At 44.4% G+C, this 26132-nt stretch overlaps 2 protein-coding genes and 1 non-coding gene across 3 annotated transcripts in view; 1 reads left to right on the top strand and 2 right to left on the bottom strand.

Annotated features, from left to right (window-relative positions):
* Positions 1-1317: 1317 nt before the first annotated feature.
* NANOS1 (nanos C2HC-type zinc finger 1) lies at positions 1318-2172 on the top strand. The gene has a single exon (XM_030241292.2). It carries the CDS (start codon positions 1398-1400, stop codon positions 2166-2168), a length of 771 nt encoding a protein of 256 aa, XP_030097152.1. The 5' UTR covers positions 1318-1397; the 3' UTR covers positions 2169-2172.
* A 6555-nt stretch (positions 2173-8727) lies between these two features.
* Positions 8728-26132, bottom strand: part of EIF3A (eukaryotic translation initiation factor 3 subunit A) — a 28457-nt gene continuing 11052 nt past the window's right edge. Inside the window, exons 10-22 of the mRNA XM_030241051.2 lie at positions 25558-25674; positions 24984-25169; positions 22458-22805; positions 22118-22222; positions 20282-20395; positions 19876-19998; positions 18992-19145; positions 17876-18060; positions 16048-16136; positions 12802-13619; positions 11353-11527; positions 10760-10929; positions 8728-9992 (exon numbers count right to left, since the gene is read on the bottom strand). Of these exons, the coding sequence (XP_030096911.2) occupies positions 9751-9992; positions 10760-10929; positions 11353-11527; positions 12802-13619; positions 16048-16136; positions 17876-18060; positions 18992-19145; positions 19876-19998; positions 20282-20395; positions 22118-22222; positions 22458-22805; positions 24984-25169; positions 25558-25674 (2826 nt within the window). The 3' untranslated portion in view covers positions 8728-9750. The remainder of the gene's footprint in view (positions 9993-10759; positions 10930-11352; positions 11528-12801; positions 13620-16047; positions 16137-17875; positions 18061-18991; positions 19146-19875; positions 19999-20281; positions 20396-22117; positions 22223-22457; positions 22806-24983; positions 25170-25557; positions 25675-26132) is intronic.
* On the bottom strand, positions 25870-26002 carry LOC115485567 (small nucleolar RNA SNORA19). Its single transcript, XR_003946331.1, has one exon. It is a non-coding gene; the product is annotated as a small nucleolar RNA SNORA19 (small nucleolar RNA).

Below are 26132 nucleotides of genomic sequence, written 5' to 3' on the forward strand. Positions count from 1 at the left end.
TCCAGCCAGAGAATTCATGCTCTGAAACACTGCTTCCAGCCAGCTCTGCTCCCTGCAGCCATCCCTGTTGCTCCCTGGTCCTTGGCACACCCACTTCCCAGGCACCTCATGGAGCTGGAGAGGCGGATCCAGCCTCGTGGTGCCCGAAGGCAGCCCCCAGGGAGGTGTTCCTGATACCCGAGCTTATGAAACCTTCCCATTCCAGATGCAAACAAAACACATTGGAAAGCTGCTTTACCTGCCAGAGAAGCATCTGTTAGACTGACAAATCAGGGCCGTGCACAGGGGACAGATATTTACTTCTGACAAAACCCCACCCACCCTGCTCAGCCCAGCAGCTCTCACCAGGGGCTGGAAATTAGTAAAGTCTTTGCATTGTCAACTCCTCTTGCCCAAATGGAAAAGTACACCTGAAGCTTCCCAAAGGAGGATCTGCTTTCTGGGTGGCCTGACTTGATGGGAACCATCAGGGGCAGCAAAGGGGGCTTGCATCTCCCCACCACAGTCCCTTGTTCTGCAACACTGCACCTGCCCTGCAAGGATTGACCAGAGGGGTGAGGGCTGTGCCACCAAAACCTGGGCTCAGCAGGCCCAGCAGGTGGGTGCTGGGGGACACTGCTGCCTGTCCATCCAGCCACTGCACACAGAGCACTCACAGGCACAGCATAGTCAGCCCATCCCTTCCCAGGGTTCACTATTCCAGACTGTTTCCCCATACCTGAGCAGCACTCAGTGAGGGCTGTAACTCACCTGAGACCCCAGCCAGACCTTCTCTAATTTAATTAATTAAAACCCACTTCTGGCAGGGGTGCAAAGAGGAAATCCCCTCTGTCTCACACAACTTATTGGCGCCAAAGGGAAGGCTCCTGCTGCTCTGTCTCCATGAGCTTACAAGGCTCGTTCGAGCCTCCTCCCACCCGTACAGAGCTAAACTTGTTCTGTGCCCGCAGCGTTCTGCTCCGGGAGGCGATTCCCCCTGCCAGTGCCTGGCCCTCGGAGCGGCACCGCTCGGGTCTGTGCCTTGTCGGGTCCGGCTCATGGGCTGTTCCCAGATCATCCTGCGGCTCCGCTCCCGGTTCTGGTCCCCATCCCGGTTCTAGTCCCGATATCGTTCCTGATTCGGGTCCCGGTCCCGGTCCCGCCGCACCTGCGAGACCGGAGCGCACCCCGACCGCGGCCGAGCCACGCCCCCTCCACCGCTTAGCCAATGAGCGCGAGGGAGCTCTGGACGACAGCCAATGAGAGAGCGGCGGCCGCGCCCCCGCCCCCTACTTGAGGCGCTCCGCGCGGCCGCGCGCTCGCAGAGGCGGCGGCGGGAGCGGGAAGCGGGAGCAGCCCCTGAGCGCACGGAGCGCCCGGCGCTGCCCCGCACCGCGCCCGAGGGAGGGGCCGCTCCCATGGAGGCATTCCCGGGCACCAAGCTGGAGCAGCACCGGCACCTCCCGCCAGTGGAGTGCCTGCCGGGCGCCCGCTACGGCGGCCGGAGCCACAGCGCCTGCGGGAACGTCTTCAACTCCTGGAACGACTACCTGGGGCTGGCCACGCTCATCACCAAGGCCGTGCGGCCCGGCAAGGGCTTCGGCCCCGAGCCCCCCTCCGTGGTGGTGGCGGCCGCCGTGCCGCCGGCCGAGGAGGAGGAGGAAGAGGAGGAGGAGGAGGAAGAGGCGGCGGGGCCGTACTTCGAGGGCGCGCTGGACTTGCACGACCTGGAGCTGTGCGGGCATCACCACCACCACGGCGAGGGGCTGCTGGAGGAGCGCTTCGCTGAGTTCAGCCCCTTTCCCGGGCGCGGCGGCCCCGCCGCCGTGGTGTTCGACTGCTCGGGGGAGCACCCGGGCCGGGAGGGCTCTGCCCACGCCTGGGGCGGCGTGGTTGTGGCGGGGCGGCTGCCGGCGCACCCGCGGGCCGCCTCCCGCCTGCTCAAGCCCGAGCTGCAGGTCTGCGTCTTCTGCCGGAACAACAAGGAGGCGGTGGCCCTCTACACCACGCACATCCTCAAGGGACCCGACGGCCGCGTCCTGTGCCCGGTGCTGCGGCGCTACACCTGCCCGCTCTGCGGCGCCAGCGGCGACAATGCCCACACCATCAAGTACTGCCCCCTGTCTAAAGTGCCGGCGGCCCGGCAGCTCCGGCACGCCCGGACCGCGCTGGGCAGGAAGGGCCGCTAGCGGCCGGGACCCCCGGGCCTCGCCCCGCGCCCCCCAGCGCTGACACTGCCCCGGCCCCCGCCCCGGGGCGGCCGCTGCGCGCTGGAACGCGCGGAGCCGGGCACGGGCACTGCGAGGCGGAGATGCGCTGTGTTTGTTTATTGTAAGAAAAAAATATATCTCTATGTGATTTTTATGGAGACGGCGAGATCTGACTGGGTGGGGGTGCGCGGGGGGTCCGGGGGATAAACCCGCGGCCGGGGAGGTGGCGGGGGTCCCGGTGCCGGCGGCGGGGCAGCGCCGCCTTCTGCCGCCCGCCCGGCCCGAGCGCTCCGTGCCGGCCGGGCAGCGGCGGGAGAGCTGCTCTTCGCTGGCAGCTAATAGCAGGGTGTTTAATTAGGGTACGACACTCCGCCTTTCAGCTCTTAAAGCAAACATCCCAGCGGTTTCCATCGCCGGTTTTAAAACCGGTGAGCGAATCGCCCTCGAAGCTGTCCTCGGTAATTCGCACCTGTTTGCCGGAATCGCAGCATCCGAGCGGTCACCCTTCCTCTCGTGGGCACCGATGGCACTGGTCTCGCAGGTCCCCGTGTGGAATACGCAGCTTTAGGGAAGGTCTAAGGGGAGAAAACATCCAAGTGCGTGTTTGGAAACGTGCTAACTCTGGGCTAGACTGCAAGCCGAGCCCTTGCTGCTGACAAAAGCAGTGAGCAAGCTTTGATGCAGCTGTGTTTGTGGTGGAGAATGGGGGAAGCCTGATGGAAAGAGACCTGGACAAAGCAGAAAGCTGTGACCGTAGGAGAATGGAAGAAAGGGAGATTGTTTATTTTCAGGAGTTCAGAGAATGTGGCTTTAACTCTTTGCAAGTAAAAGAGATCTACCCATGTGGATAACAAATCCTTAACTCTACACAGACTGTACAAAGCACAAGAATTAGGCTGAGGTCCTGGACCACTCTGGGTGATGGCAGTTCCTTGGTACTGAATATCAGCCAGGGCTATATCACTTCTAATCCCCAAGTGAAAAAAAAGGCTTTTTTTTGGTTGGTTTGTCTGCTTGTTGGTGCTGTTTTGTTTTGGGGTTTTTTGTTTGTTTTTAATTGTGTGGGGGTTTGTTTGTTTTGAGGGTTTTTTGGGTTTTTTTGTTTGTTTTTTGTTTTTGTTCTTTGGGGGTTTTTTGTTACTCAGAGGTAGGACAAGGAGCAGCAGCAGTTTGGAGTTTAAGAGTACTCTGGAGCAGAGAAATGGGTGCTGGAGTTTGCAGTGCAGAAGGTCACACTGCTGTGCAGCAGGGAGGTGAAAAAAGCCTTGTGGAGAAACTGCTGGGACATCACCAGGAAGATGAGAAAGGAGATGGGACAGAAAAAGGGAACTAGGAAAGTGCGGAGCAATCCACACTTGTGTGGTTTCCTTTTGAAAAGCTGCTCAGCAGGGTGGCAGATGGGGTCAGGAGAGCAGGACAATCAAGGATGGAGTCAAAACATGTCTAGGATGGGTTGTGGATGAGGACCCAGGGTTCAGTAGTCACTGCTGTTGACTCCCAGCCACAGCAATTAGGAGGGAGAATCTGATTTTGTGTGGAAGTGTTCCCTTAAATCTCCATCAGATGGCTCCAAAGATGGTGTCAGGTCTAATTATCAAATGCAGTTGGGTTTGCATTAAATAACACTCAGTGGCTGCAGCTATCCTTGTGCTAAATACATTACATTTTGTCTCTTGCTCTCTGGGGAGTGCACCACAGGCTTTTCTAAGCTGTTAAAGTTCGATATGTTTGGTTTTGTGATTCCTGGTCCTCGTAGGTTCAATCTGTGCCCACCACACATTAGAATCAAGCTCCAGTGTGATGCTGTGGGAAGAGTTTCAACCTTCTGTACTTTTGTGACCTCCTTGTGGGAAGTTTGAAGATCCTTATATACATTTTAATGCAGTTGACTGTTACTGGACACAAAAGCAAGAAAGATCAAAGAAAATCTGTCTTGGGTGTTTTCTGAGGGTTAACTGGCTGGGCTGGATTGGAGGTGTTGCCATGACCCTGCCCCTCCTCTCTGCTCTTTCCATTAAGCTGCTGTGCAGCACCAGCCCTATAGCAACGCCTGAAATCCCTCAGGATATCAGCAGATCCTGTGTCCTGGATGGCACTGGCCTTCTGCAGAGCCTGTGTGAGAGGAAAACTTGGGTCCACAGCCTGTAGCTCCTGGTTCTGTTCTCCAGGGAGCTGCAGCCTTGCTCTGGAAAGGCCAGGAGCTGCCTGGCCTTGCTGCTACCCAGCACTGGGCATCTTATCAAAGGCTTAACAGGTAAAGTGTGAGAGTAACAGCTTCAAAAACAGTTGGGGGTGGGGGAGGTAAAAAAAAAAACAAAAACAAACCTCAGACTACTGCAGAAAGTTGACAGGATTCAGCAAAAGCCAGCCTGACAGCAATGCTCTTCAGTTACTTTATGTAATCATTCAACAGGACAACTTGCCCTTTAAAGATTTACAAGTGTGAGTCTAACAAAGACTAAACCTTAAAGGATTTCATGATTGGTTTTTTGAAGTAAGCTCCTGTGATTTCTGGCGTAGCAGCACACTCCTTGTGGCACTGAGTGAGCAGATAGATGCTTGTTCTTGGTCACTCTGAAAAGGTTATTACAATAGACAGTGTTTGTGTTGCTACTTTGACTCCTTAAATACAGGGAACTGTATTAGTAATTCAAATTCTAGGCAAGGGGAGAGAACACAATGTTGGATAATCATCCTCAGCTGGTGCTAGCCTTAGCAAAAAGCAAGCTGCTTTTAGTTAGAAACTATTTTCAGGTATATAGGTAACTTGATTCAGCTGAAGTCAGGTAAGTCTGTGCCCAACTTCATGGAAATTCTGTTTGGGCAGGTTGCTGTCAGTCTGCTGACCAGTGCTTGAGATAGATGCCATAGGACCAAACCACAATGGCTATAAAATGTCTTTTTTTTTTTTTTTTTTTCAGTGCCAGTTTGACACACCAGATATATACATGAATTTTTACTGAAGATGAGTTGCTAAGAGTTGCATGAGAGGAAGTTACAATTCTAAAATGCCTGTTTTCTGGACAAAACAAGTAATTCACTAAAAATGAAACAAGGTTTAGCAAAGCCTCCTGCTCAAGAGAGAAAGGGCTAACAGAGCTTAATGTGCAGCAAGGGAGGCTTTGCTTAGCAAAGTGCAGTGGAATAGTTTTTAGAATCTCCATCCCACTGTAATTAAATGCATTCATTTTATTTAAGAGGATGAGCAGACAAAGTGTAGAACATTTCAGCTCCAGCTGCTCCTGCCATGGCAAAAAAAGGGAGAATTGAGTGGTTTTGTTACTCCACTTGAGTGCCTACTTCTTGCAATGCTGCAGTAAACCCCAGGGTGGGCACTAGTGCCTGAATGAGAGGTACATTTTGGATCTTGCATTTCACTGAACTAATGCCTTCCCTTTGTAGGCTGGCACCATCCAGCAGTCCCCTTTAGCCACAGGAGGAAAACTTGCAAACATGCAGCAGCTCCTGCCAATGACAGCAGCCCAAGGACAGCAACATGACAAAAATATCTTTCATTTACAGCAAGACAAGCCTTGCAGTACTCTTGCTGTCTGAGATGGCTCCTGGCTGCCCACCAGCCCACCCCAACATCCTCCTGGTCCTCATGGCCTCACTGAGGTCACCAAAGTCATGACTGCAACTGTGGCTGTGCCCAGTCAGGAGTAACACCACTGCACCCTGCCAGTTCTCATAAATACAGATTTTATAATAAAATATTGGTTTTTATAGGTAAAGCACTCTAGAGAAAGCTTGAATATAATGCCTGTTATGCCCCCCTTCTGCTGAGGACTCCAATGGCCCTTAGGGCTGCCCGTGGGCTGGGTCAGTGTCTGGGCTGCTCCTGGAGCAGGAAGGAAACAGCATTGTCATAGCTGACACTGCCTTGCTGGAGATTCATTTTAATCCAGCAACATTTGCATCCATTCAAACAGCAGCAGCCTTAAGTTCTGCCTTGTAAATACGGCCTGTCACAGTTTGTATTCTTCTAAGGTTCACTGAAAAGTTTAGCTGTTGAACAGAATGTGACTCAAACAGGGTAAAGACTGACACAGAACTCATTTGGCTTCGTCAACATTTTCAGGTAACCAAATTTTGTGCTCGTGTTTAATGATGGTAGGAGATGGAGGTTTGAGCTGTTGGATTTGGTCAGCAGAGGTTTTTGATCACTGTCAGTCTTGTGCCTAAACAGATCAAGCAATAAAATATGCACACTGGCATGCCTGCACAGCTCACATCTCCTCAGCCTCTTTGCAAGCTGCCCAGCCCTGAGAATGTAACACTGACAACATTACCACAATCTCAAATAATGCAAATTAATAACACAGCTTAGGAAACAGCTTTAGCTGGTGCAGGGATGACTAACACTCATCCCTGTGTGAATGTGTCTTTGTGTGGATACAATTAAAACGATGCAACTGAAGGTTATAATCACTATTTGCATATTACAAGGCTGGAGAAAGGCAAATGTTGTGCCTGTCATTGATAAAAGGCTGAAAGGACCATCTGAGAAAGCATAGGCCAGATGGTATCACTTCAGTTCCTGGGAGAATCAGAGGAGATCCTTTCAGAAAATCTTTTTGAGGACATGCAGAAGACAACTGGGAATGGCTGGAATGGAATTACTGAGGGTAAGCCATGCCTGGCTCACCTGCCTTCTATAATAAAATATCTTTGTGGAGAAGGGAAGGAGCACTGGATGTTCTTCATCTCAACTTGAACAAGGCTTTCAGCACTGTCTCACACACTGTCCTTGCACCCAGCTCAGGATGCTGCAGCCCACATAACAAAGGGGGCAGAAAACCTGGCTGGGTGTCTGGGCTCAGCACTGTGGGCAGGGGCTGGGCTGGAACCATCCCCAGGCCTGGAGGCAGCCACAGGATGACACTGAAGTGGGACCCCCAGCCCACATGGCTGGACAGGGCTGCTGGCCAAAGGGATGGACAGGAGCCTGCTCAACTCAAGAGGGAGCAGGGCAGGAGCCTGCCCAGCCAAGGAAAGAGCCCAAACACCTCTGGGCCCTGGCAGGGGAAAAGGTGAGCATGAGCCAGCAGAGCCCAGGCTGTTTGAGCTGGGCACTGACCTGTCTGGGCCTGGATGCCAGCCTGCAGAAGGGAAGTGTCCCCCTCAGTTCACCTCATCTTTCCTGTGTGCTCTTTGGGGTTCCATTCCCCCCACACGAGGACTCAGCCAAATTTGAGTTCAGCAGAGGACGTTGGTGACAGTGTCCAGGGCTGGAGCACATGCCTGGGAGGAAAGGTTGAGAGGACAGGGCTTGTTCAGCCTGGAAAAAGAACACCTCACAGCAGTCACCCATTTCCTACTAGGAAGTTCTCTGGAAAATTCCAGATTTCCAAAGTAGCACACAGTGAGCAGAGAGACACAGTGCAGAAGCCAAAAGAGAGGTTTAAATTTTTTGAGGCCACAAAAATGACTAGAGAGCTGGAGCAGCTCCCCTGTCAGGAAAGCCTGAGAGCTGGGGGTTTTCAGCCTGAAGAAGGTTCCATAGAACCCTAACTGTGGCCTTTGAAGGGGGGGCTGTAAGAAGGATGGGCACAGATTTCTTGGCAGATTTTGTTGTGATAGGAAAAGGGGTAGTGGTTTTAAACTGAAGAATGGTTGATTCAGATAAGATAGAAGAGGTTTTTTAACAATGAGGGTAGAAAACAATGGCACAGATTGCCCAGAGAAAGAGTGGGTGCCTCATCCCTGAAAGCATTCAAGCAGTGAGCAATGTGACCTAGTTGAGTCTGTCCCTACTCATTGCAGCTGAGGGCTGGACTGGATGTCCTTTGAGGCCCCCTTCAACCCCAAACCATTCTGTGACACTGATTTTTCACTCTGGAGCAGGCAAGCATTGGAAGAGGCTTCCCAGAACAGTTGTGCAGTCCTCAGCCTCAGAGGTCTTCAAAACCACACTGGACAAACACAGTTGTAAGTACCACAGGAATTTCACAGTCAGCAGTGGAGTGAGCTCCTGTGTCCCCTTTAACAGCATCCAGTGACACAGAATGCAAGGACAGCAGGAGGGTGGCTGAAGAACAGCAGCACCCCTACTCCAGATCCAGTAAGCACCATTACAGGATGGCTGCTGGTCTCTAGTGCCATCCTTTTTGGGACTGTATAAAGAACAAAAAATACAGTTGTTTTTTTTTTTTTTTTTTAATGCTTGGAAAACACTACTTGTCTGAAGGAGTCCTGTGACTCAATCTGCAACGACATGACACGATCCAAAGACACAAAAATCAAGGCCTGAGAAGATGCTGAAAGCAAGTGAGATGCTGAGAGAACTTGCTCTGAGAGCAAGTTTTTCCCAAGAAAACTACTGGCCCTGGATAACCCAGAAGAGGACAGGAAAAGGACAAGAGGAGTATTACAAGTTCTGTTTACACCAGGTTTCTCAGGGAGAAACTAGCCCAGGTGTTCTCACCTTCTCTTTCTGGTACAGAACAGGTCTGAGAACAGAAAATGGTTGTTCAACAGCTGTTCTGCATAAACACATAATGCAGGACTCACCAAAAAGTCAAGACACTGCAGCAGCTAATTCCTTAACTTGTTTATTTATCATTGAAGAAACACACAGCAGCAAGTTCTGTGTTGGCTTCAGTGTGACCAGATTGTTCCTTGTTGTTACTGCACCCCAGCTTTAAAGTCAACACAGCCATTACTACAAATCACTTTTTTGGAAAGGGAAAGAATTGACCCTGAAGACAAAGAATTGGGGGGAAAATTGAACAATTTCTCCAAAACCACACATTTTAAATATGACAATATTTATAAATCCTTGAAAGGCATGAATTATCCAGTAATGGAAAAAGCAGTTGTGATATTGGCAACAGAAAGTACATAGCCATATGCTTACCAAAACACAAATTGTAAAAGCTGCAAGTTTGATTTGTACACTGCAGCAGTGTGTACATTACTGGAACAATGACTGCAAAGTGGCCTCAGAGGCATTATGGATTCAAGTAAATCTACAGAAAATATCCCAGTGTAGCTAATTCACAATGTTTATTGTATTCAATTCAAATTTAAACAACTTACTGAATTTAGATAGTGATAAAATATCTCAGAAACAGCCTGCCCTCAAAAATACCTATGCAAAAGAGGGCTTTTCTACTTTTTGGCTAATTATGCAAATTCTTTTAGCTCCACTTTTTCAATAATTCCACTGTGTGAACAGAGGCGTTTTCAAATGCATGTCCTGTGACAATAATACCCCATTCCAAACTAAGAGAGACTAAAAATAAAAAGGGCAGCCTGTTTTTGGTGCGAAAGAGAAGCTGTACTGAAGACAGCTGTTGGGCTTGCTTCTTTTTATTTTAGCAACAAATGACCCATGAAATAAGCATCATTTGAAATTTCAAAAACTGGCATTCAATTTCCAACCTTCTGCTGTGAGTTTTGTGCATGATCAATCTATATGAGTAAGTAATTCATGCTTTCATGTTACCTCAAAACATTGGTTAAAGAATTCCAATTCAGAATGTTTATAAGCACAAATATAATCTGTGGATTCCATCAAATCAAAGCTAAAACATCGGTTAAACTCTGTGATTCCCACTTAACGTCGTACAGTGGTCCACCCTTCTTCGTCTGTTTCGTTTTTAGTGCGGCGTGCGGGCTCACGCTCCTTCTCTGTTTTCCAGGATCCTTTCTCCTTCTCCCCATCCCTTTCCCGCTCTTTGGATGCTGCTGGGGGAGCAGCAGCTGGAGGAGCAGCAGGAGCAGGGCCCGAGCGCCGCGCCGGTTCCCGCTCCTCTCCGCGCTCTTCCCTCCTGTCGTCGGCGCGTCGCCACGAGCTCGCTGCGGTGCAGGGAGAAAGAAAAACAACTCAGTCACGCTCCAGCAGCAGCCTGCAAGAGTTCCAACAAACAGCCCTGACCCTGGCAGTGGGATTTACTGATCCTCAGCCCTGCCAGCAGGAATACGATGACAATGGCCAAATACACATTTTAATTTTATAGCAAAGTACAGCAGAACTACTCAAAACTCCTATTGGGTTTGGGATTGTGGTGAGCATGCCCCCTTTAAAACACAGGAACTGAAGTAAGAATGTTCTACTGATGTACATGATTTTATGGTGTAAAAATATATTCTTATATTAGCAGAATGCAAAAGTTTCTCCTCAGAAATGACTGAACCCTGAAAACACAAATCCTGACTTAAAAACATCTGTGAAAAATGTTTGCTATTATTAAAAGAGGAAACTGCTTTTAAGCCTACTGAAATCAAAGGTAAAATGGTGCTGAATTACATGACTCCACTGGTAACAACATCCACCACCCTTTACTGTATGAAAACCTGTTCATTCCCACCAAAAATGAAGTGTTATCCTCCTACTGTAGATGTGAAATGCTACTAAGATGGAAAACACCACAACTACAAGTAGTTAAGATTTCCTGAAGAATTCTCAATTCTGCCAAAGGTGCTTTTTATTATTTTGTTTATGGAAAGGCGGTTTAAACACAGAAAATATAAACCTACTGCCATGTGACCCCTCCCCAGCAGTGTCAGGAAGAGGGAGGCTCTGTGCAGGATGCAGGACTTTAGGGACACTAAAATGAACGTACGCTCTTCCCGCTCGGATCGCAGGGGGGGTCCTCTCCTGAGGGGCGGCTCCCTGTCGTCACCACGTCGGTCTCTCATGTCACGGCCACCTCTGTCCCACTCCTCACGACGACTCGAATCTCTCCAGCTGGAAGTTTCCTCAGCTGGCCCTCTCCTCCAACCGCCTTCATCCCTTTGGCCATGAAAAACATAAAAACGAAATGTTAGGATTTTTATCTTTGCTATGGAAAGGAGCAGTAATAAATCACAACACGGATATTTACAGACCTAGTGGGTGTCTATTTAACATACTTCCAAAATTGGTTTTGTTTTCCTAGAGCCTAACATTGAATTCTCTTGATAATAGGTTAAAAAGAAAAATTTAAAAGCATTTTAAGCATTTTGGAATTCCTCCTGTAAACAGATATCATCCTAAAAATAACAAACCAAAAAGGCCCCAAAATGCCCCTATCCATTTGCTGCCCTAAAGTGCTTAGTTTCACACAAACTAACCCTTATTCCTTTCACTCAGCAATTCCACGTTATTTCTGTATCAGCAGGGCCCTTTTTTCTTTTTGCAGAAACATTCTAGAGTACTTAAACAGAGCAGCCAGACCTGGGACGCCTGAAACGATCGTCTCGATCAAAATCTCTCTCCCTGTCGAACTCCCGCTCCTTCTCACTTTCATCCCGATCTTTGTCTCGATCCCATTCACGGTCTCCCGAAGGTCTGGAGTCTCGGGGAGGGCCCCAGCTGTCCTCACGAGCCTTCTCTCGTTCTCTCCACCCCCCTGTAAGAAAGAAACACAGTCAAAGGAGTTTGTGACTGACCTCTGATCACTCTTGTAGACAAAGAACCCTTACTTCTGTCACAGGAACTGGTTCTTCAAGTTCTTACTCCTGAAGATCCAACTCAAGATGTTTGTAAGAAGTTTGCACACGGGAGCCACAGAGAAAACCCTGTACAAGCTGCTAAATGTAAATCCAGTAATGCACACCTCATGTCAGTGCTGCCTGCAACAGTCCAGCTGAGCTGGCTGCACCTGCAGTTTTCAGCCAGAAACCACAAGGGTCTGGTGCAAAACAAGTGCAAGAAGAAGCAAAGGGTGTAGCCCAGACAGCAGATTCTTTTGTGAAAATCCACAAGTGAGGAGATTTTAAGAAGTAGATTTTTAAAGAACTTACTGCTTTTTAAAACACTGTTTTAAAATGTAACTTTTGTTACCATCCACTTAACACAGTGCACTCTGCAGTACTGCTCTGTCACTTATGAATGAGAGTTCTTTATTATATAGCCTGCTTTGGTTTTAAATAGGAAAAACTGGAGTGCAAGTTTTGATATTTATAGTAAGTTTTCTAAAGGTTCGGGTTACATAATTAGTGTCTATGAAAGCTGACATGGTGCCTGCCAATACATAAGTGAAAAGAACCAGGAAATCAAAATAATATCTAACATTAAAATGTCATCAACAGTTCTGAAAAGAATCAGAAACAGCTCTAGACACCATCAACGACACTTAAAAATACAAATAAACAATACAAGAACAGGATAATTCAGATTTTAAGGGACCTCAGAAGGTCATCTAATCCAAGTTCTGCTCTAAGCAGGACTCTCAGGGTTAAAAACAAAAAGGGAATGTTAAAAACGTTATCCCTGTACACACAGAAAGGGCTTATCAGAACCACACCCACTTGAATGAAGTATCAAAATCTTCCTTTAGGAGATTAACTTCAGACAGGTGGAAGGGGTAGGGAAAGAGTCCAAGGTGTGCTAATCTAGTGAGAATGCTCCCAGCAGAGCATTCAACTTGCATGCTTTGCTTTTGCACACAGGGAAGTGACCAATGTTAAGTGTGCGACCATCACGTATCTTCCAGACAATTTTTTTATTTCAACCAAATGAAAAGGTTTAAAAATACTTAGGTGGAGGAGTGTCCACATAAACCAAATTAATCCAGATGTTTTCAGAGCTGATTCTCTGATCTCTGGAATCAAGTATGTTACATCCAATATCTATGAGGACAACACGCACTTTGGAGGGAGGATTATCGTTTGTATGTTTTACCTGGTTTACCAAATGGTCTCCAAGGACCTGGCCTCGAGTCCTCACCGCCACGCCACGGGCCCCTGTCATCATCTCTCCTGGAGAGCCTGTCATCATCTGCGTTCCGCCAGGGTCCCCTGTCCTCATCCCGCCGGGCCATCCTGTCGTCATCCAGCCCGCGCCGGGGCCCTCTGTCATCATCCAGCCCGCGTCGGGGCCCCCTGTCATCATCTGCAGCCCTCCAGCTGCCCCTGTCATCATCCAGGGCACGCCTGGGGGGCCTGTCCTCATCCAGGGCCCGGCGGGGTGGCCGGTCGTCATCCAGCCCGCGCCGGGGCCCTCTGTCGTCGTCCGCCGCGCGCCAGCTGCCTCTGTCATCGTCCAAGCCGCGCCGGGGGGGCCTGTCGTCATCCAGGGCACGTCTGGGTGGTCTGTCATCATCCAGGGCACGTCTGGGGGGTCTGTCATCATCCAGGGCACGTCTGGGGGGTCTGTCATCATCCAGGGCACGTCTGGGGGGTCTGTCATCATCCAGGACTCGTCTGGGACCCCTGTCGTCATCTGCAGCTCGCCAGCTTCCTCTGTCATCATCCAAACCACGCCGGGGCGGCCTGTCCTCATCCAAGCCACGTCTGGGGGGCCTGTCCTCATCCCCTTCTCGCCTCGGGGGCCTGTCCTCGTCCCCTTCCCGTCTAGGTGGCCTGTCCTCTGCTGATTCTGGAGGACGCTCCTTGTCATCTGCAGGACCACGCCTGGGCAGGTCATCCCCTCGCCGAGGCAGATCGTCCCCGCGGCGGAACGGTCGGTCATCGTCTCGTGGATCTCCTCGACGCCAGTCTCTGCAAAACCACAGGGAACGAGTGAAAAGTGAAAGGTGGCATCCAGGAAAGATTCACATCAACAGCATCAAACCCCTCAAAGCCATTTCTGACTGCACCCACTTGGTGAGTGGCTCCAAACACACAAAGAGTGCAGTTTCAAAATGCACCTTTTAACACCCTTCATTGCTATGGGAAAGCGATAGGTCACTGTCCCTACAACTTCAGTAAAGACTGAGCAGTTCATAATCTCCTTTCAAACTACAGTTTGGACAGTCCCCTGTTGGTTATCTGCTGCAACACCACAGAGAAGAGGGCTTGCTTCTACACCAAGCCTAATTTGGCAAATTTGACCTAAGTCTCAAAGAATCAATACTAAAAAACCTCACAATCATCAATAAAGTATCCCTCTCTCCAAGCACATGCCAACCCTACACACCATTAACTCTGCTGTCTACAAGATTTTAAACATACATATAGACCATAAACCCTGGTTTTATGACCAAATTAATTTCTTTATTTCAGGAAATTAACCTTCCTCAGAAATAAAAAAAAAGAAAAAGAAACAAGAAATAGAACATCACAGAAATGCTTGGTACCTGCTTCTTGGCAGGAGCAGGGAAGCTGCAGAGGCTGAATCTCATGGATTTAAAAAAAAAAAACCCAAACCAAAACACAACAGAAAGAACACCCCAAGGTTTAGAAATCCACTATGCTACTAAAATAAACTAGCAATGATTTGCTACAAACAGCAGATGTAGGGCTTGAAGAGGTGAAAACAAAGAGACAACAGTTTGTGACCACTCAAGAGTCTCGAGAATTTTGAGGAGTTGCAAGCAGTGAATTTCCTGGGTTTGGAAGAATAAGGGAGAATGCAATTATCATTGATCTGTGAGGCAAAAACCAAGACATGGAGATTGTTAATTTCCATTTAGACTCAAATTGGATAATCTTCCCCTTTGAAAAATCTGATTATTTTACCATAAAAGACATGTGGAAGAATGGTTATAATGTTTATCAGATGAATAAGTATTTAATTCACTCAGATACTGTCTCAGTGTCTTAGGATTTTTAAATCTAATTTTAAACTATTACTTTTAAACTACCTCTAATCTATCTTTAGGAAAGTTGAATGAGAAATGACTAAGACAAGCTGCATCACTCTGTGTGGAAAAAACCAAATCCATTGAAGGATACAAATAAAATTAAACACAAAATCACAGAATGGTTTGGGTTGGAAGAAACCTTGAAGATTATCTCATTCCACCCCCTGCCACCGGCAGGGACACCTTCCACTATCCCAGGTTGCTCCAAGCCCTATCCAACCTGGCCTGGAACATTTCCAGGGATGGGACACCACAGCTTATGCAATGTATTAGTAGTGAAAGGCTTCACAAAGCAGTTTCATCCAATTGTTAGATTCTGCAGCTCGTGACAAAGTGGATCACTACCAAGAATGGCAACACAGCTTTTAAGGAAAGATGGAATTTTATTTTGTTTATAGAGATCATGCCCTTCTAAAACATTGTAAGAAATTACTAGAGAGAGAAAGAGTCAATAAACTTGCTTCCACTGGAGTCAGAGTAAGCAGTAATGGATTTAAATTGCTGTACTGGAAATTAGGGTTAGACATTTACAAAATCTATCTACCTGCAAGGCTAATTAAGCAATAAAACATACTGCCAATTGGAATCAGCAGTGTCATCTCCATCAGCACAGGCTTTTAAGAACAAGATGTGCACCATCAGAAATATTTTTAGCTACAGTTCATCCTGACGTGAAGCAGAAAAACAGACAAATGCTTAAAATCTTGTTTTCTACAACTGTATAAACAGTCTTCATTATTAGTGAACATATCCAAAATAAATGTAAACAAGTGTGGATTTTTAAAGTATTTTTAAAGTTCAAAGTACATTCATAATATTCTTCCTTCAGAAATCTATCCCTCCCTGTTCAATACAGCTCTTCAGAACTTAGTCTAGTTTATGGCATGTGTTTTCTGCTCTGTGACTTACTCTGGGACTTGCACAGTTATTATCAGTTTTCTAAATGGAAAATCTCAGAATTTCATCATCCAGGAACACTGTACTTGCTTGTCATCCTTCTCCATTCTGTATTTACAGAACTGACACCAATGTTTGAGTGGGAGAGAAGTTGTTAATTTAAAAAGGAATCCAAGGAAGCAAGTTGTTTATCACACACAGAAGGTGTCTGCTTGCCTTCACATATCTAAGCCAAATAAAACAGGAATGTTATCTGAGCATGGCTCCAAGATAAAACCTCTCTCTCATTCTGAGATCCTTACAAAGGAACTTTTTAATAGACAGCAACTTTCAGAGATGTGGAGGCATCAGCTATAACTGAGTTAGTGCAGCTTGAGCAGTAGCAGCAAAATGGGAGCCTCCATACTTTGATCCAGTGTAACTGGAGTTTGGTAAGCCCTGATTACCTCTCCACTGGTGCTCGACGCCATTCAGATTCCGGCTCACCTCCTCTTCTCCAGGAGCTTTCAGACTCCCTGTCACCCCAACGAGATTCCTGCATGCCAAGAGAAATTAGGAACATTCTCTTTGAATGTTTAAAACAAAGATTTTCAACATATAGTTCACTCTTGAGCATGTTATGTCATTAAAAACTCACTTGTCACTCTGCAGACCACAGAACTATCAGGAGTTTGAGTCACTAAAGTACAGTTTTAACTGATTTTATTGTTTCTGCTGCAGTTCAAATAAAAACATGGTTCCCCTTGAGCCATACACTTTACCAGCAGGGTAGGATATATGCAAATACACTAACAAGTTTATGAAAAGTGTATGAACAAATGAACAGTTACAGTCAGCCAAAGCCACTACCTGTTAACACAAAAGAGATATTCTAACAGTTTAACTTTTCCTTGGCCTTTATAAAACAGGGATGAACTTAAGTAATTATTTGCTTTTGTGCTTTCTGATCTCATCAGGAAATGCAACTGAATACACGGAAAGCTCTCTGTGGCAAGAACAATTCTGTTCCCAATACCTCAGTGCACAGAAGAGGTAAGGTATTAGTGATTCCCACAGGTTGCAGGGCAGAGCAATAATCAATCTGTATCTTTTTAAAATAAAGTTAAAATGTCTCTCTCCATTGCCAGACAAACCATTTAAATGGATTTTTATGCCTTAATTCCACCACACGAAACTAGTTAAGCTAAACCATCCAAAATACCTGATTTCACATAATCACACAACCTCTTTATAAGAAGGGTATTTCAGTTTTAAACCCCTCTTTGAAAAGTGTTTTTATTTGTCAATATAGGTTAACCAACACCTTGCATATCCACTACTTTGTCTCCTTAAATGCTTTTGAAGTGACCCCAAATAACAATGGTGAGCAAAGAATCCCAAAACTGCAAATGGAATTTCTGGAGTGGAACAGGTATCTCTCTCAGAACCTGAGCCAGCTTTTCCACATAATCAAGTGCCCACAGATAGGAGACCTCTTATGTGAAAAATACCCATCATAATTATTTACTTGACAGACTGTCAAAACAATTTATACAAGCTGATAACTTATCTTCATAGTGTTCCTCAATGAAATATGTATTAAACAAAGAGAAAGGCTGTGGGGGATGAAATTTAAAACTATTTCTCTTGAAAGGTAAGTTCTGAAAAAGTGGGAGTGTAGAAGGTTTATGGTACTTAGTTACATTCTTTTAAACCATTAAACATTTCCAAGTAACTTTTGTTGTTTTATTTCCTGTTGGGTTGGGGTAACAAGTTCTCCCAACCCAAGTTATATGTGTTAAGACAAAGCTGCACACACATCTTGGGTTTATGTTATTGCACATTTCTTATAAAATACAAAACTATGCTTTTATGTTTAATATGGGAAGGAACATATTAATATGTTTAATGTTTTCCTTCAATAGCTACTTGAATTTCTGACTTTTGCATGAGTCACTGCACTTGCTTCCAGTAGTTTTCCTTCCTTTTGTATTAAAAGAAATTTTGTCCAATACTCATTTTAGTCATTATTTATTTAGTTTTTAAACAGCTTGGCGATCTTAGCTTCCAGGTAGTTTCTTTATTTTACTTTATTGCTAAACTAGAGATTCCAGATCCTGATGGCGAACTGAAACTAAGTGACAGTAATTTAATTATGAATTTAGCCACTCACATTATAACTTAAGAAATAAATAAACAAACTAACTTATGACTTTGCAATGCTAACACCTTATTTCAAATAGACTACTGAAGAAGGAGCAGTCAGAAAGAAACAAACCTACAGGAATTACCCACCTTCCTTGAAAATGGGTCATCCAGCCCTCTCCTCTCTTCCTCTCGGCGGCGCTCTCTTTCCTCTATCTCCATTTCTCTCTGACGTTTTTTCTTCTCCAGCTCCTCCAGTTTCTTGACCCGCTCCTGGTACTCCCGCTGCTCCTGCTCGCGCTTCTCGCGCTCGATGCGCTCCTTCTCCTCGCGCTCTGCACAGTTGCAAACACACAGAGAACTTGTTACCAACACAAATTCCATTACTCTGCTGCATCCACAGAAGGGTTCCACAATACAGTCTCTCCCCTTGGACTCTATAAAAAATAAACACTCCTTAAAAATACAAGCATCTCATATGATGTGTTTAGCTAACCACAGAGCCTGTTTTCTGCAAGTTGCCTAACTCAAAAGCAATAGGAAAAGGACCCTTGATACATCCACTAATGACACATCTTGAACAGCTAGCAAGAAATAAAGAGTTCCAATACCTGTATGTTAATTCAATGTACAGACCATAACTGCAGCAACTAAAATATCACCAACTACCTCAAACATAGTAAAGGATACCTCCCTTAGAAAACATCAAACAAAAAAATCAGCTAAAAGTGTCAGAAATTTGATATTCATGACTGCTTCTGGTTTTGCTTGTTTTTTAAGTACTGCATTGTGATGAACTCTGATACATAAAATCTTCAACCTCCAATTGACAAATAGGGCAGAAAATCATCCTGCAGTTTGCCAACCACCTCTTCTCCTCTAAAGCCCTGAAACAGGCTATTAGGGCTATCAACACAACAAACAAGAAAAGGTATGTGAGTCATTTACAATTTTGGAGTTCCTGATCTGACACCAATGTTCTTTTCTCTTTAAGATGTTCACAAACAAGTGGCCAGAACTCCAACTATAGGCTAAAATCAAAGACACATTTTTCATTAGCCTCCCTTACTTTATCTCCTCCTTTACTCATGTCTAGGAGCTACAAAGCTTTACCTTCCTGTCTATGCTTCACAGGTAAGCAAGGAAGGTGAGACAACTGGAAGTTGAAAAGACTTCCTACAAACTCATGAAGCAGGAAAACCAGACACTAGCTGTGTTACAAAATGGGAAGGTTCAAGGATGAAATAGTCACATTCTCAACCCCACCTTTAAGCAGCTGCTCCTCCCGTAGCCTTTGCTCCTCCTCCTCCTTCTCCCTGTAGTAAGTGATGCGTCTCTCCTCTTTGCGCTGCTTCTTGCGTTCCTCCAGACGGTTCCGCCGCTCCTCTGCCAAGCGCTCCTGGAACTGCTTCAGTTTATCCTGAAATACAACCAGACACCTCAGAACACCACACTGTAATGCCTGAGAGCTAGGCAGTTACATAATTGTTAAATAAAGCTACACAGAAACTCAAAATACCTGCAACATTAACTTTGCTCCACTGAAAAATGACCTGTTTGCCATGTCAACCTCTTCTGTAATTGATTTTGTATAAAAAAATATACTCCAGTGTAGAAGAAAGACACAATCAAATCATCATGTACAGTATTAGTTCTTTATCTGCTTTTTCAGAAAGGAATTGCCTAATAATAACTAATCTGTACCTAAAACATATTACCCAAATTTATCCCTATTATTGCAAAGAATCATATGGAGTTACTAATTTACATCCACATAACAACTCTTCTGCTTTTTTTTTTTTTTGTAAAGCCAGTTTTACTGCCACACAGCCAAATACTCAAAGCTTTAAACAGGCAGATACAGCTGCCTGCCTATGACACCCAATGATCCCTTACTAATAACTGTACTGAAATAAACAATTTATACCCTCTTTTATTTTCCATATTACCTATTCCAGAAACTGTCAAAAATTTTAAGTGATAGTACCTAGGAACAGGTGCATGAAATTTAATTTAAAAGCGAAAGAAAATAAGCAATTCTACAGTTCTGGACCATTTTATATACTAATTTGTTTCTAGTTTCATGAAGAACCAGTTTTAGCTCCTCACTTTAGGGGTGTACTTTGTTAGTAATGCCACATCTCATGTACCTCATAAACTGTTCGTCGTGATGCCTTGAGCCTGGCTTCAAATAAATCTCTATCCTCCAACATCCTCGAGAGTCTGCTCTTGTGCTCAAGGGCTTTCTCACGCTCCAGCTGCAGGGTGGTGATCTGAAAACAAAAAATATACAAAGTATAACTTTACTATACATTTGGATTCAATCTACCCCAGCCACTAGAAGGTGGTGAAATTTTCTCTTCCCCTTTCAAAGCAAAGACAGAAGAAATTGCTGTCCACTAAAACAGTAAAAGCACAAAGCTAACAATCTGTGAATTTCTGTAAAGTTTTCTATCTTTCTTTTTTGGTAAGAGCTGGGAAAAAGAAAACAGTGCAAACCCCACTATTTTTCATGCATTGCTAATGCACTTTATCAACTGAAGAAAAAATTCTTACCCTTTCTTCTTCCTGTTGCTCCCACAGCTCCATATCATGCACTCTTTGTTCCTCATAGGCAGTCTTTATTAAAGGAATTTCTTCCAAGCGCTTTGCTCTTTCAAAGTAGTCAATCTGAGTAAAGATAACACATCTTTGGTGTGACATAATGCACACATAAACTCCTGATTTCTGGAGACTTCTTCAATATAACTGGTATTTATGGCAAAATAGCAGCAACCACACTGGACCATCTAAGGTCAACCTAACCAAGAACCTGCCTCTACTACTGGCAACTAAGTGTACTCCCAGGCAAGGATGCAGGAATGGAGACAAGCACATCATAATTCTCTCAGCATCATCCGTTTTCAGCTCCCAGCATTTCTGTGTTGAAAGTATTTTTATATTTTAAACAGTGGATTTCCTCTCTTGTCCTGAGCTCAAAGCTTTTCATATACAACAATGTACTTTGGAAAGAACTCCTGCATGCCTGTAGCTCACAGCACGAAGATCCAACTTCTACCTACAAACAGCTCTGAACACGGCTCCTGCTGGCTTCATTTGATGCTTCTCACTCCACTACCCCTTGCAGGGAGTGCAAGAACAACTGCTCCCACCAGCAGCCCTTACAACAGGCACACTCTTACAGACTGGCACCACATCCTCTCTCTAGAAATCTGTAAGACAGAGGGGTACTATTTTACATGGAAGCCAATCTGCATAATTGATAATTCTTGTTGGCTTCCTGCCAAACTTCCAGTTCAGCCACATCCTTTTAGACATAAAGAGACCAGAACTGCAGACAGTGCTCAAAATGCACAAGAACCAATTTCTCACTGCTGGAAAAGAATGTTAAGTTTGAAGCCCATAATTTAATATGCAAAGCCGAGGACTGAGGGATTCTTTCCCCAGCTTTCAATAAAGTTTTAAATCTATCTAACCAGAACATAATTCAAAGACTTCCTTTTGTCACACTATTAAGTTGGGTTTTTTTATGAAGAGGTTTGGAAAAAGCTTTTTTTGAAACCCAACTTAGATGCACCCATAAGATCAGCCTTAGTCATGTGTTTGCTTTGACAGCTTCAGAGAACTCTGAGACGAAGCCCTTGCTAACATTCCTTTTAGAAGCTGTGCTGACTTTCCCAGTTCACTCAGGGAACTACTAATTCTATAGTAATGTATCTTCTGCTCCTCCATCCAGTGTAAGCAACAGTTTTACAGGCCTGCAGTGTCCAAGATCTTCAATGGAACCTGTTCAACTAACCTGACACTTTCTACTTGCCATTTTTCTTCAAAGCAGTTTGAAATGACCCAAGTCAAAAACTGTACCACAGAACTCCTGTTTCATTCCTGAATACAGCAGGAAGCCCTGGCAGAGTTCAACCTTGCCCAGGTCACGTGTTTCTATTTATTACTACACATTTCTCACACTTTTATAGCTACCCATGTTTCAGTCAGATCCTATTCTGCCATCTATGAGGGCTCTAGCAGTGGAGTTTCCTCTCTTTCAGTGAGGACTAACACCATTAATTAATTTTGCTTCTCCATAATGGTCTCTCCTTCTCCGAACATTTAACCTGTTCTGAACATTTTTAAATTACAAGTCTTCCCAACTAAGACTCAGTTCACATCCAGCTTAAGGGTCCTTTTGCAAATGAACTCGAATCAGAACAATAATTTTTGCACTGAAACCAGAGACCCAATTGGTATATAACACATTTACCTTACTTTAGTTTTAAACAGTAACATTTCCAACACCAGAATTATATATGTATGTGTGTATGCACATATATGTATCAACACAGATCACATTCACTAAAAAACTGTATGGACATTTTTACCCTTCCTACTTTGTACCTTTTTCTCCTGATTCTTCAGTCGTTCCTGAAGTTCCTTCTTTTCTTTTTCCAGTTGTTCCACTTGTTTAGCCATAATAAAGTCAGGATCCAATTCTTCAAGATCCTACAACCAAGTAAAGTTATCAGTACGAAAAGGAGAAAAACTCTCACAAAAGGTGGTCTTTATTCCCCCAAGTAAAAAAGGTCCCATCCAAACCCAGAACTAAAGTTTACTTAATTGTCTCATTTTTAAGAGAGACTGTAAGACCAGCTGCAGTACAAACCTATGAAACTCAGGCAGCCCAGCAATAACAATGAAATAATAAAATAACTCCCCACTGCACCAATAAATCCCCTACCTCAATATCAATATCTTTAAATGCTTTGGCTCCCAGTTCAGTCTTCTTGATCTGCTCCAAGCGCTCCCGAACAGTTTTCTTTTTGATCTGCTCATGCTCCTGCAGGATCCTCTCCTTCTCCCTCTCCTTTGCCTCCTGGCGCAGCCTCTCCTCCTCAGCTTTCCTCACTTTCTGCAGTTCTGCTTCCCGTTGTTCCAGCTCTTCCTTTTCTCGCTGGATGTTCAAACTTTCCAGGCGCTCCTTTCTCTCCTCTATGGTCTGACGGCGCGCAAGGATACGCTGGTGCTCCTTCCTGGAATTTTTCAGGAAGGCAGTGACTGCCAGCTGATGCTGTTCTTCCTTCTCTTGCTGGATTTAAAATGAGAATAAGACAATGATGTAAACAGTCCCTCTTTAAAAAGGCAGTAAGCAAAGCAAATGCTTCTCAAGGAAAATGCAAAGTTAATTCTATTCTCCAAACTTGCCAACTGAATGGAAATACAGCTGTAGTGGCAAATCTAATCACTCATCCAAGTGGCATCCCAGGCAGTACCAAGGGCCCAGAATCATGTGCACATGGAGAGAGTTGTCTGTAAAAGATAATATTCTGCAACGTGGCTTGGGTATGACAGTTTGACTTTTCCTGTCCAAAAATACTGTAGACCCAGATGTTATTGATACTGAAATCTTTGACTGCAATGGGTGTGTGGGCCAATCTTGTTTGTCTCTGTATGTGTTTACAAGCATATCACCACATGTACTGTATTTCACCAAAGCTGTTCATTTAAATTTTGTTATTTTCCAAACACACCAATAGAAGAAAAATGTCACCTAATTAACACAAAACACTATCAGTGAGATGATAAAAAAATAAGTCAACTACTTAAACATTGTATTTAAAAGCATTTTCGTTACCTTGTAAAAAGCGCTAGGCTTCTAGACACTAGAACACGGACTGCTTTATAAGCAGCATTCCCACCCCCCAGCATTGCCCAGAGCACCCCCAGTGCTTTGTGGACATTCATGCTGGTACACACAAAGAGGTGTCATTGTGCCAGCTCAGGGAGCTGCACATTTCCATGAGTCCAGCCAAACACTGCAGCCCAAATCAGCTCCCCACACTCCCCCAAGCCATGCTACTCCTGAAATGTGAGCACCCTCAGGGATATTTTTAGTAACCTGTCACTTCTAGGGCACTCAGCAAAAACACTGAAACATCTGTGCTTTGCTGCAGATCTGCACACATTTAAAGCTAAATGGAGGTGTCAGAAACACCAAAGTAAAAACCTTTGGTGTTTCTAATGTAATGGTTTTGTGAATTACTAGAAATGCTACAAATTAATAGCTTTTAAGCACCTGACAAAAGTGGAAGGTTTTGACCTGAATAGGGAAGGAAAAAAGGATATCAACTTGTTCTGTAGCTTCTCTAACCACACTGATTGATATTGTTCTAGATAATGTTCTCAAATTTTTCAAGTGTAATGGCCACTAGTGAGTTAAACGAGAAGGATTTATGGTTTATTCAGCTACTAACTGCACTTACATGTCAAGTGCAAGACTAACTGCCATTTCTATCCTCTAATGTATAATTAAAGCATGTTTTTTTCTTCCAAAATGACAATCTAATATCAATCACAAATCAAATCTTTTAAAGGAAAAACTTATATAGAAATACTTTTATCTTAAGCACTATAAAACCACTAATATATGTTCAAGAAGTGAGCACTGGGTGTCCTAATACAGTTCTACTTTCTGCATTTAGATTTTAAGAATATTAATTAATATTAAGTATAAGAATATTACCTAATATTACTGAATACTTAGTATTTCAACTGTAGAGAATCTAACATGGACATGTTGCTATCAGCCTTTGTTCCCTATAGAAGAAATATCTCATATATCAGTTATGAAATCTTTCATAAACCTGAAACAAATGAAAAAATTACCACTGCTCTAGTAAAAGAAGTGAAGGTTTAACTTGCCACAACCAAAGCATGCTGGAAATCTGAAACTGATTTACACCTTGTGGCTACAGAGCTCTGGAAAAACCTGAAATGTGAGTCTGACCTTGAAGCCAAGAGCCCCAGGGAGGAGGAAGAGAAGTGACAAAGACAGGTCAGTTCTTAAGCTGTGGGATGTTTTGTTCTATAAAGCTGCATTCCAGGTTTTTCACAACAGCAGTTTCTCCAGGACAAATAAATGAAGCACTCTTGGATTTTTAAAAATGCATGCAAAACTTTAAACAAATCCTAGTTCTGTAGGCTCACATATGGGACAGTTATTATTTGTTACATCCTAAAACTGGTATTTACAAGACTGGAAATTTTAAACTCAGGCCTCTTGTGTACATTTTGCCATATTTTGGTTATGACCAGAAACTAACTAGCTGAGTGCTTTCAAGAATGACTTCTTTAAAAGCACAAAAAAAACCAACTACCACAAAGCTGAAAAAAAAAAAAGAAAGTAAAAGGTACATCTAATCTGAGAAAACACATTCATTAAAATATAAGCTTTGTCAACACTCTCCTAAGACTTTAAACCACTTACCATTAAGTGAGGAGGCTTAATGACTGCAAGAGCCTTAGCCAGAGCTGAGGACATGGCAGTCAGCTGGTTTCTGATCTGCTCAGAAGGCATGCTCTGCAGCTGAGGGCCCAGTGGAGCATCCTCTCTAGTACAGTAATTCAAATCTGAACCAAAACTCAGTGTCCGGGTTGTGTGATCAAGGCGAACCTTTGCAAAAATAGGAAAAAAGGAAGAAAAAGGATTGTATTTTTTAATTGAACAATTTCTCTGTTGCTCTGCCTATGACCACTGTGACTCAACAGAGGCTCTAAGCAGAAATTACTTGAAAAAAAAATTTTGCTATACTACCCAAATTAGTAGGAGAAAAATAGCACTGTCAATGAAGGTTTGATTTATTTCGATGGTTTAGAAAAAAACACCAAACACAAACAACAACAAAAACAAAATCACTGGAAGAGGCTGAACTTTTCATGAGGCAATGAAATTAGCACTAAAAGACAAATCACTCTTGTCTCTTCCTCCACACTGTCAACCAGTTCCTTTTTATCACATGCAATACACATGACATGACACAAAGCCTTTCTACAGCCCTCACCTGTAGGTCACAATGCCTGGCTGCATCCACGATACAACGCTCCAGCTGGAAAGCATCCACAAAGGGAACCAGGGTGCACAGACGAGCAAACTCAATGCTTTGATAAATCTGGGCCACCTGAATGTGAACAGAAACATCAGGTATTTTCCCTCAATATAAAGAAATCAGAAGTAGAAGTTGTTGAAGAGGCCTTAAAGTTATCTCATTAAATTGTCAACAAATGAATGCATACATATGAATGCAGTTTTAAGTACTGTCTGAGGATTCTATTTCTGTACTGTGTTCAGATTAAACCCCATTCCTGAATGGCTGCTTTGTATGAAGGAGACTGGCAGCAGTAACTACATCCAGCTATGCTGCTAATTAGCCTTCAACTATTTCTTTAGCACACCAGAAATAACACTGCTCATCACTGGTAATGAAAGCAGGTCAATGAAATGTGCATTTTATAAAAAACTTATAATAAAAAAAACTTATAATAAAAAAAAAGAAACTAAAAACAAAAGTGAAATACTTCCTTCCCTGACATTACTCCAAAGAGAAGTAATGAAGAAAATCTAGAAGAAACTACACCG

The sequence above is a fragment of the Serinus canaria genome, chromosome 6, assembly GCF_022539315.1.
Source record: "Serinus canaria isolate serCan28SL12 chromosome 6, serCan2020, whole genome shotgun sequence".
Classification (NCBI taxonomy): Eukaryota; Metazoa; Chordata; class Aves; order Passeriformes; family Fringillidae; genus Serinus; species Serinus canaria.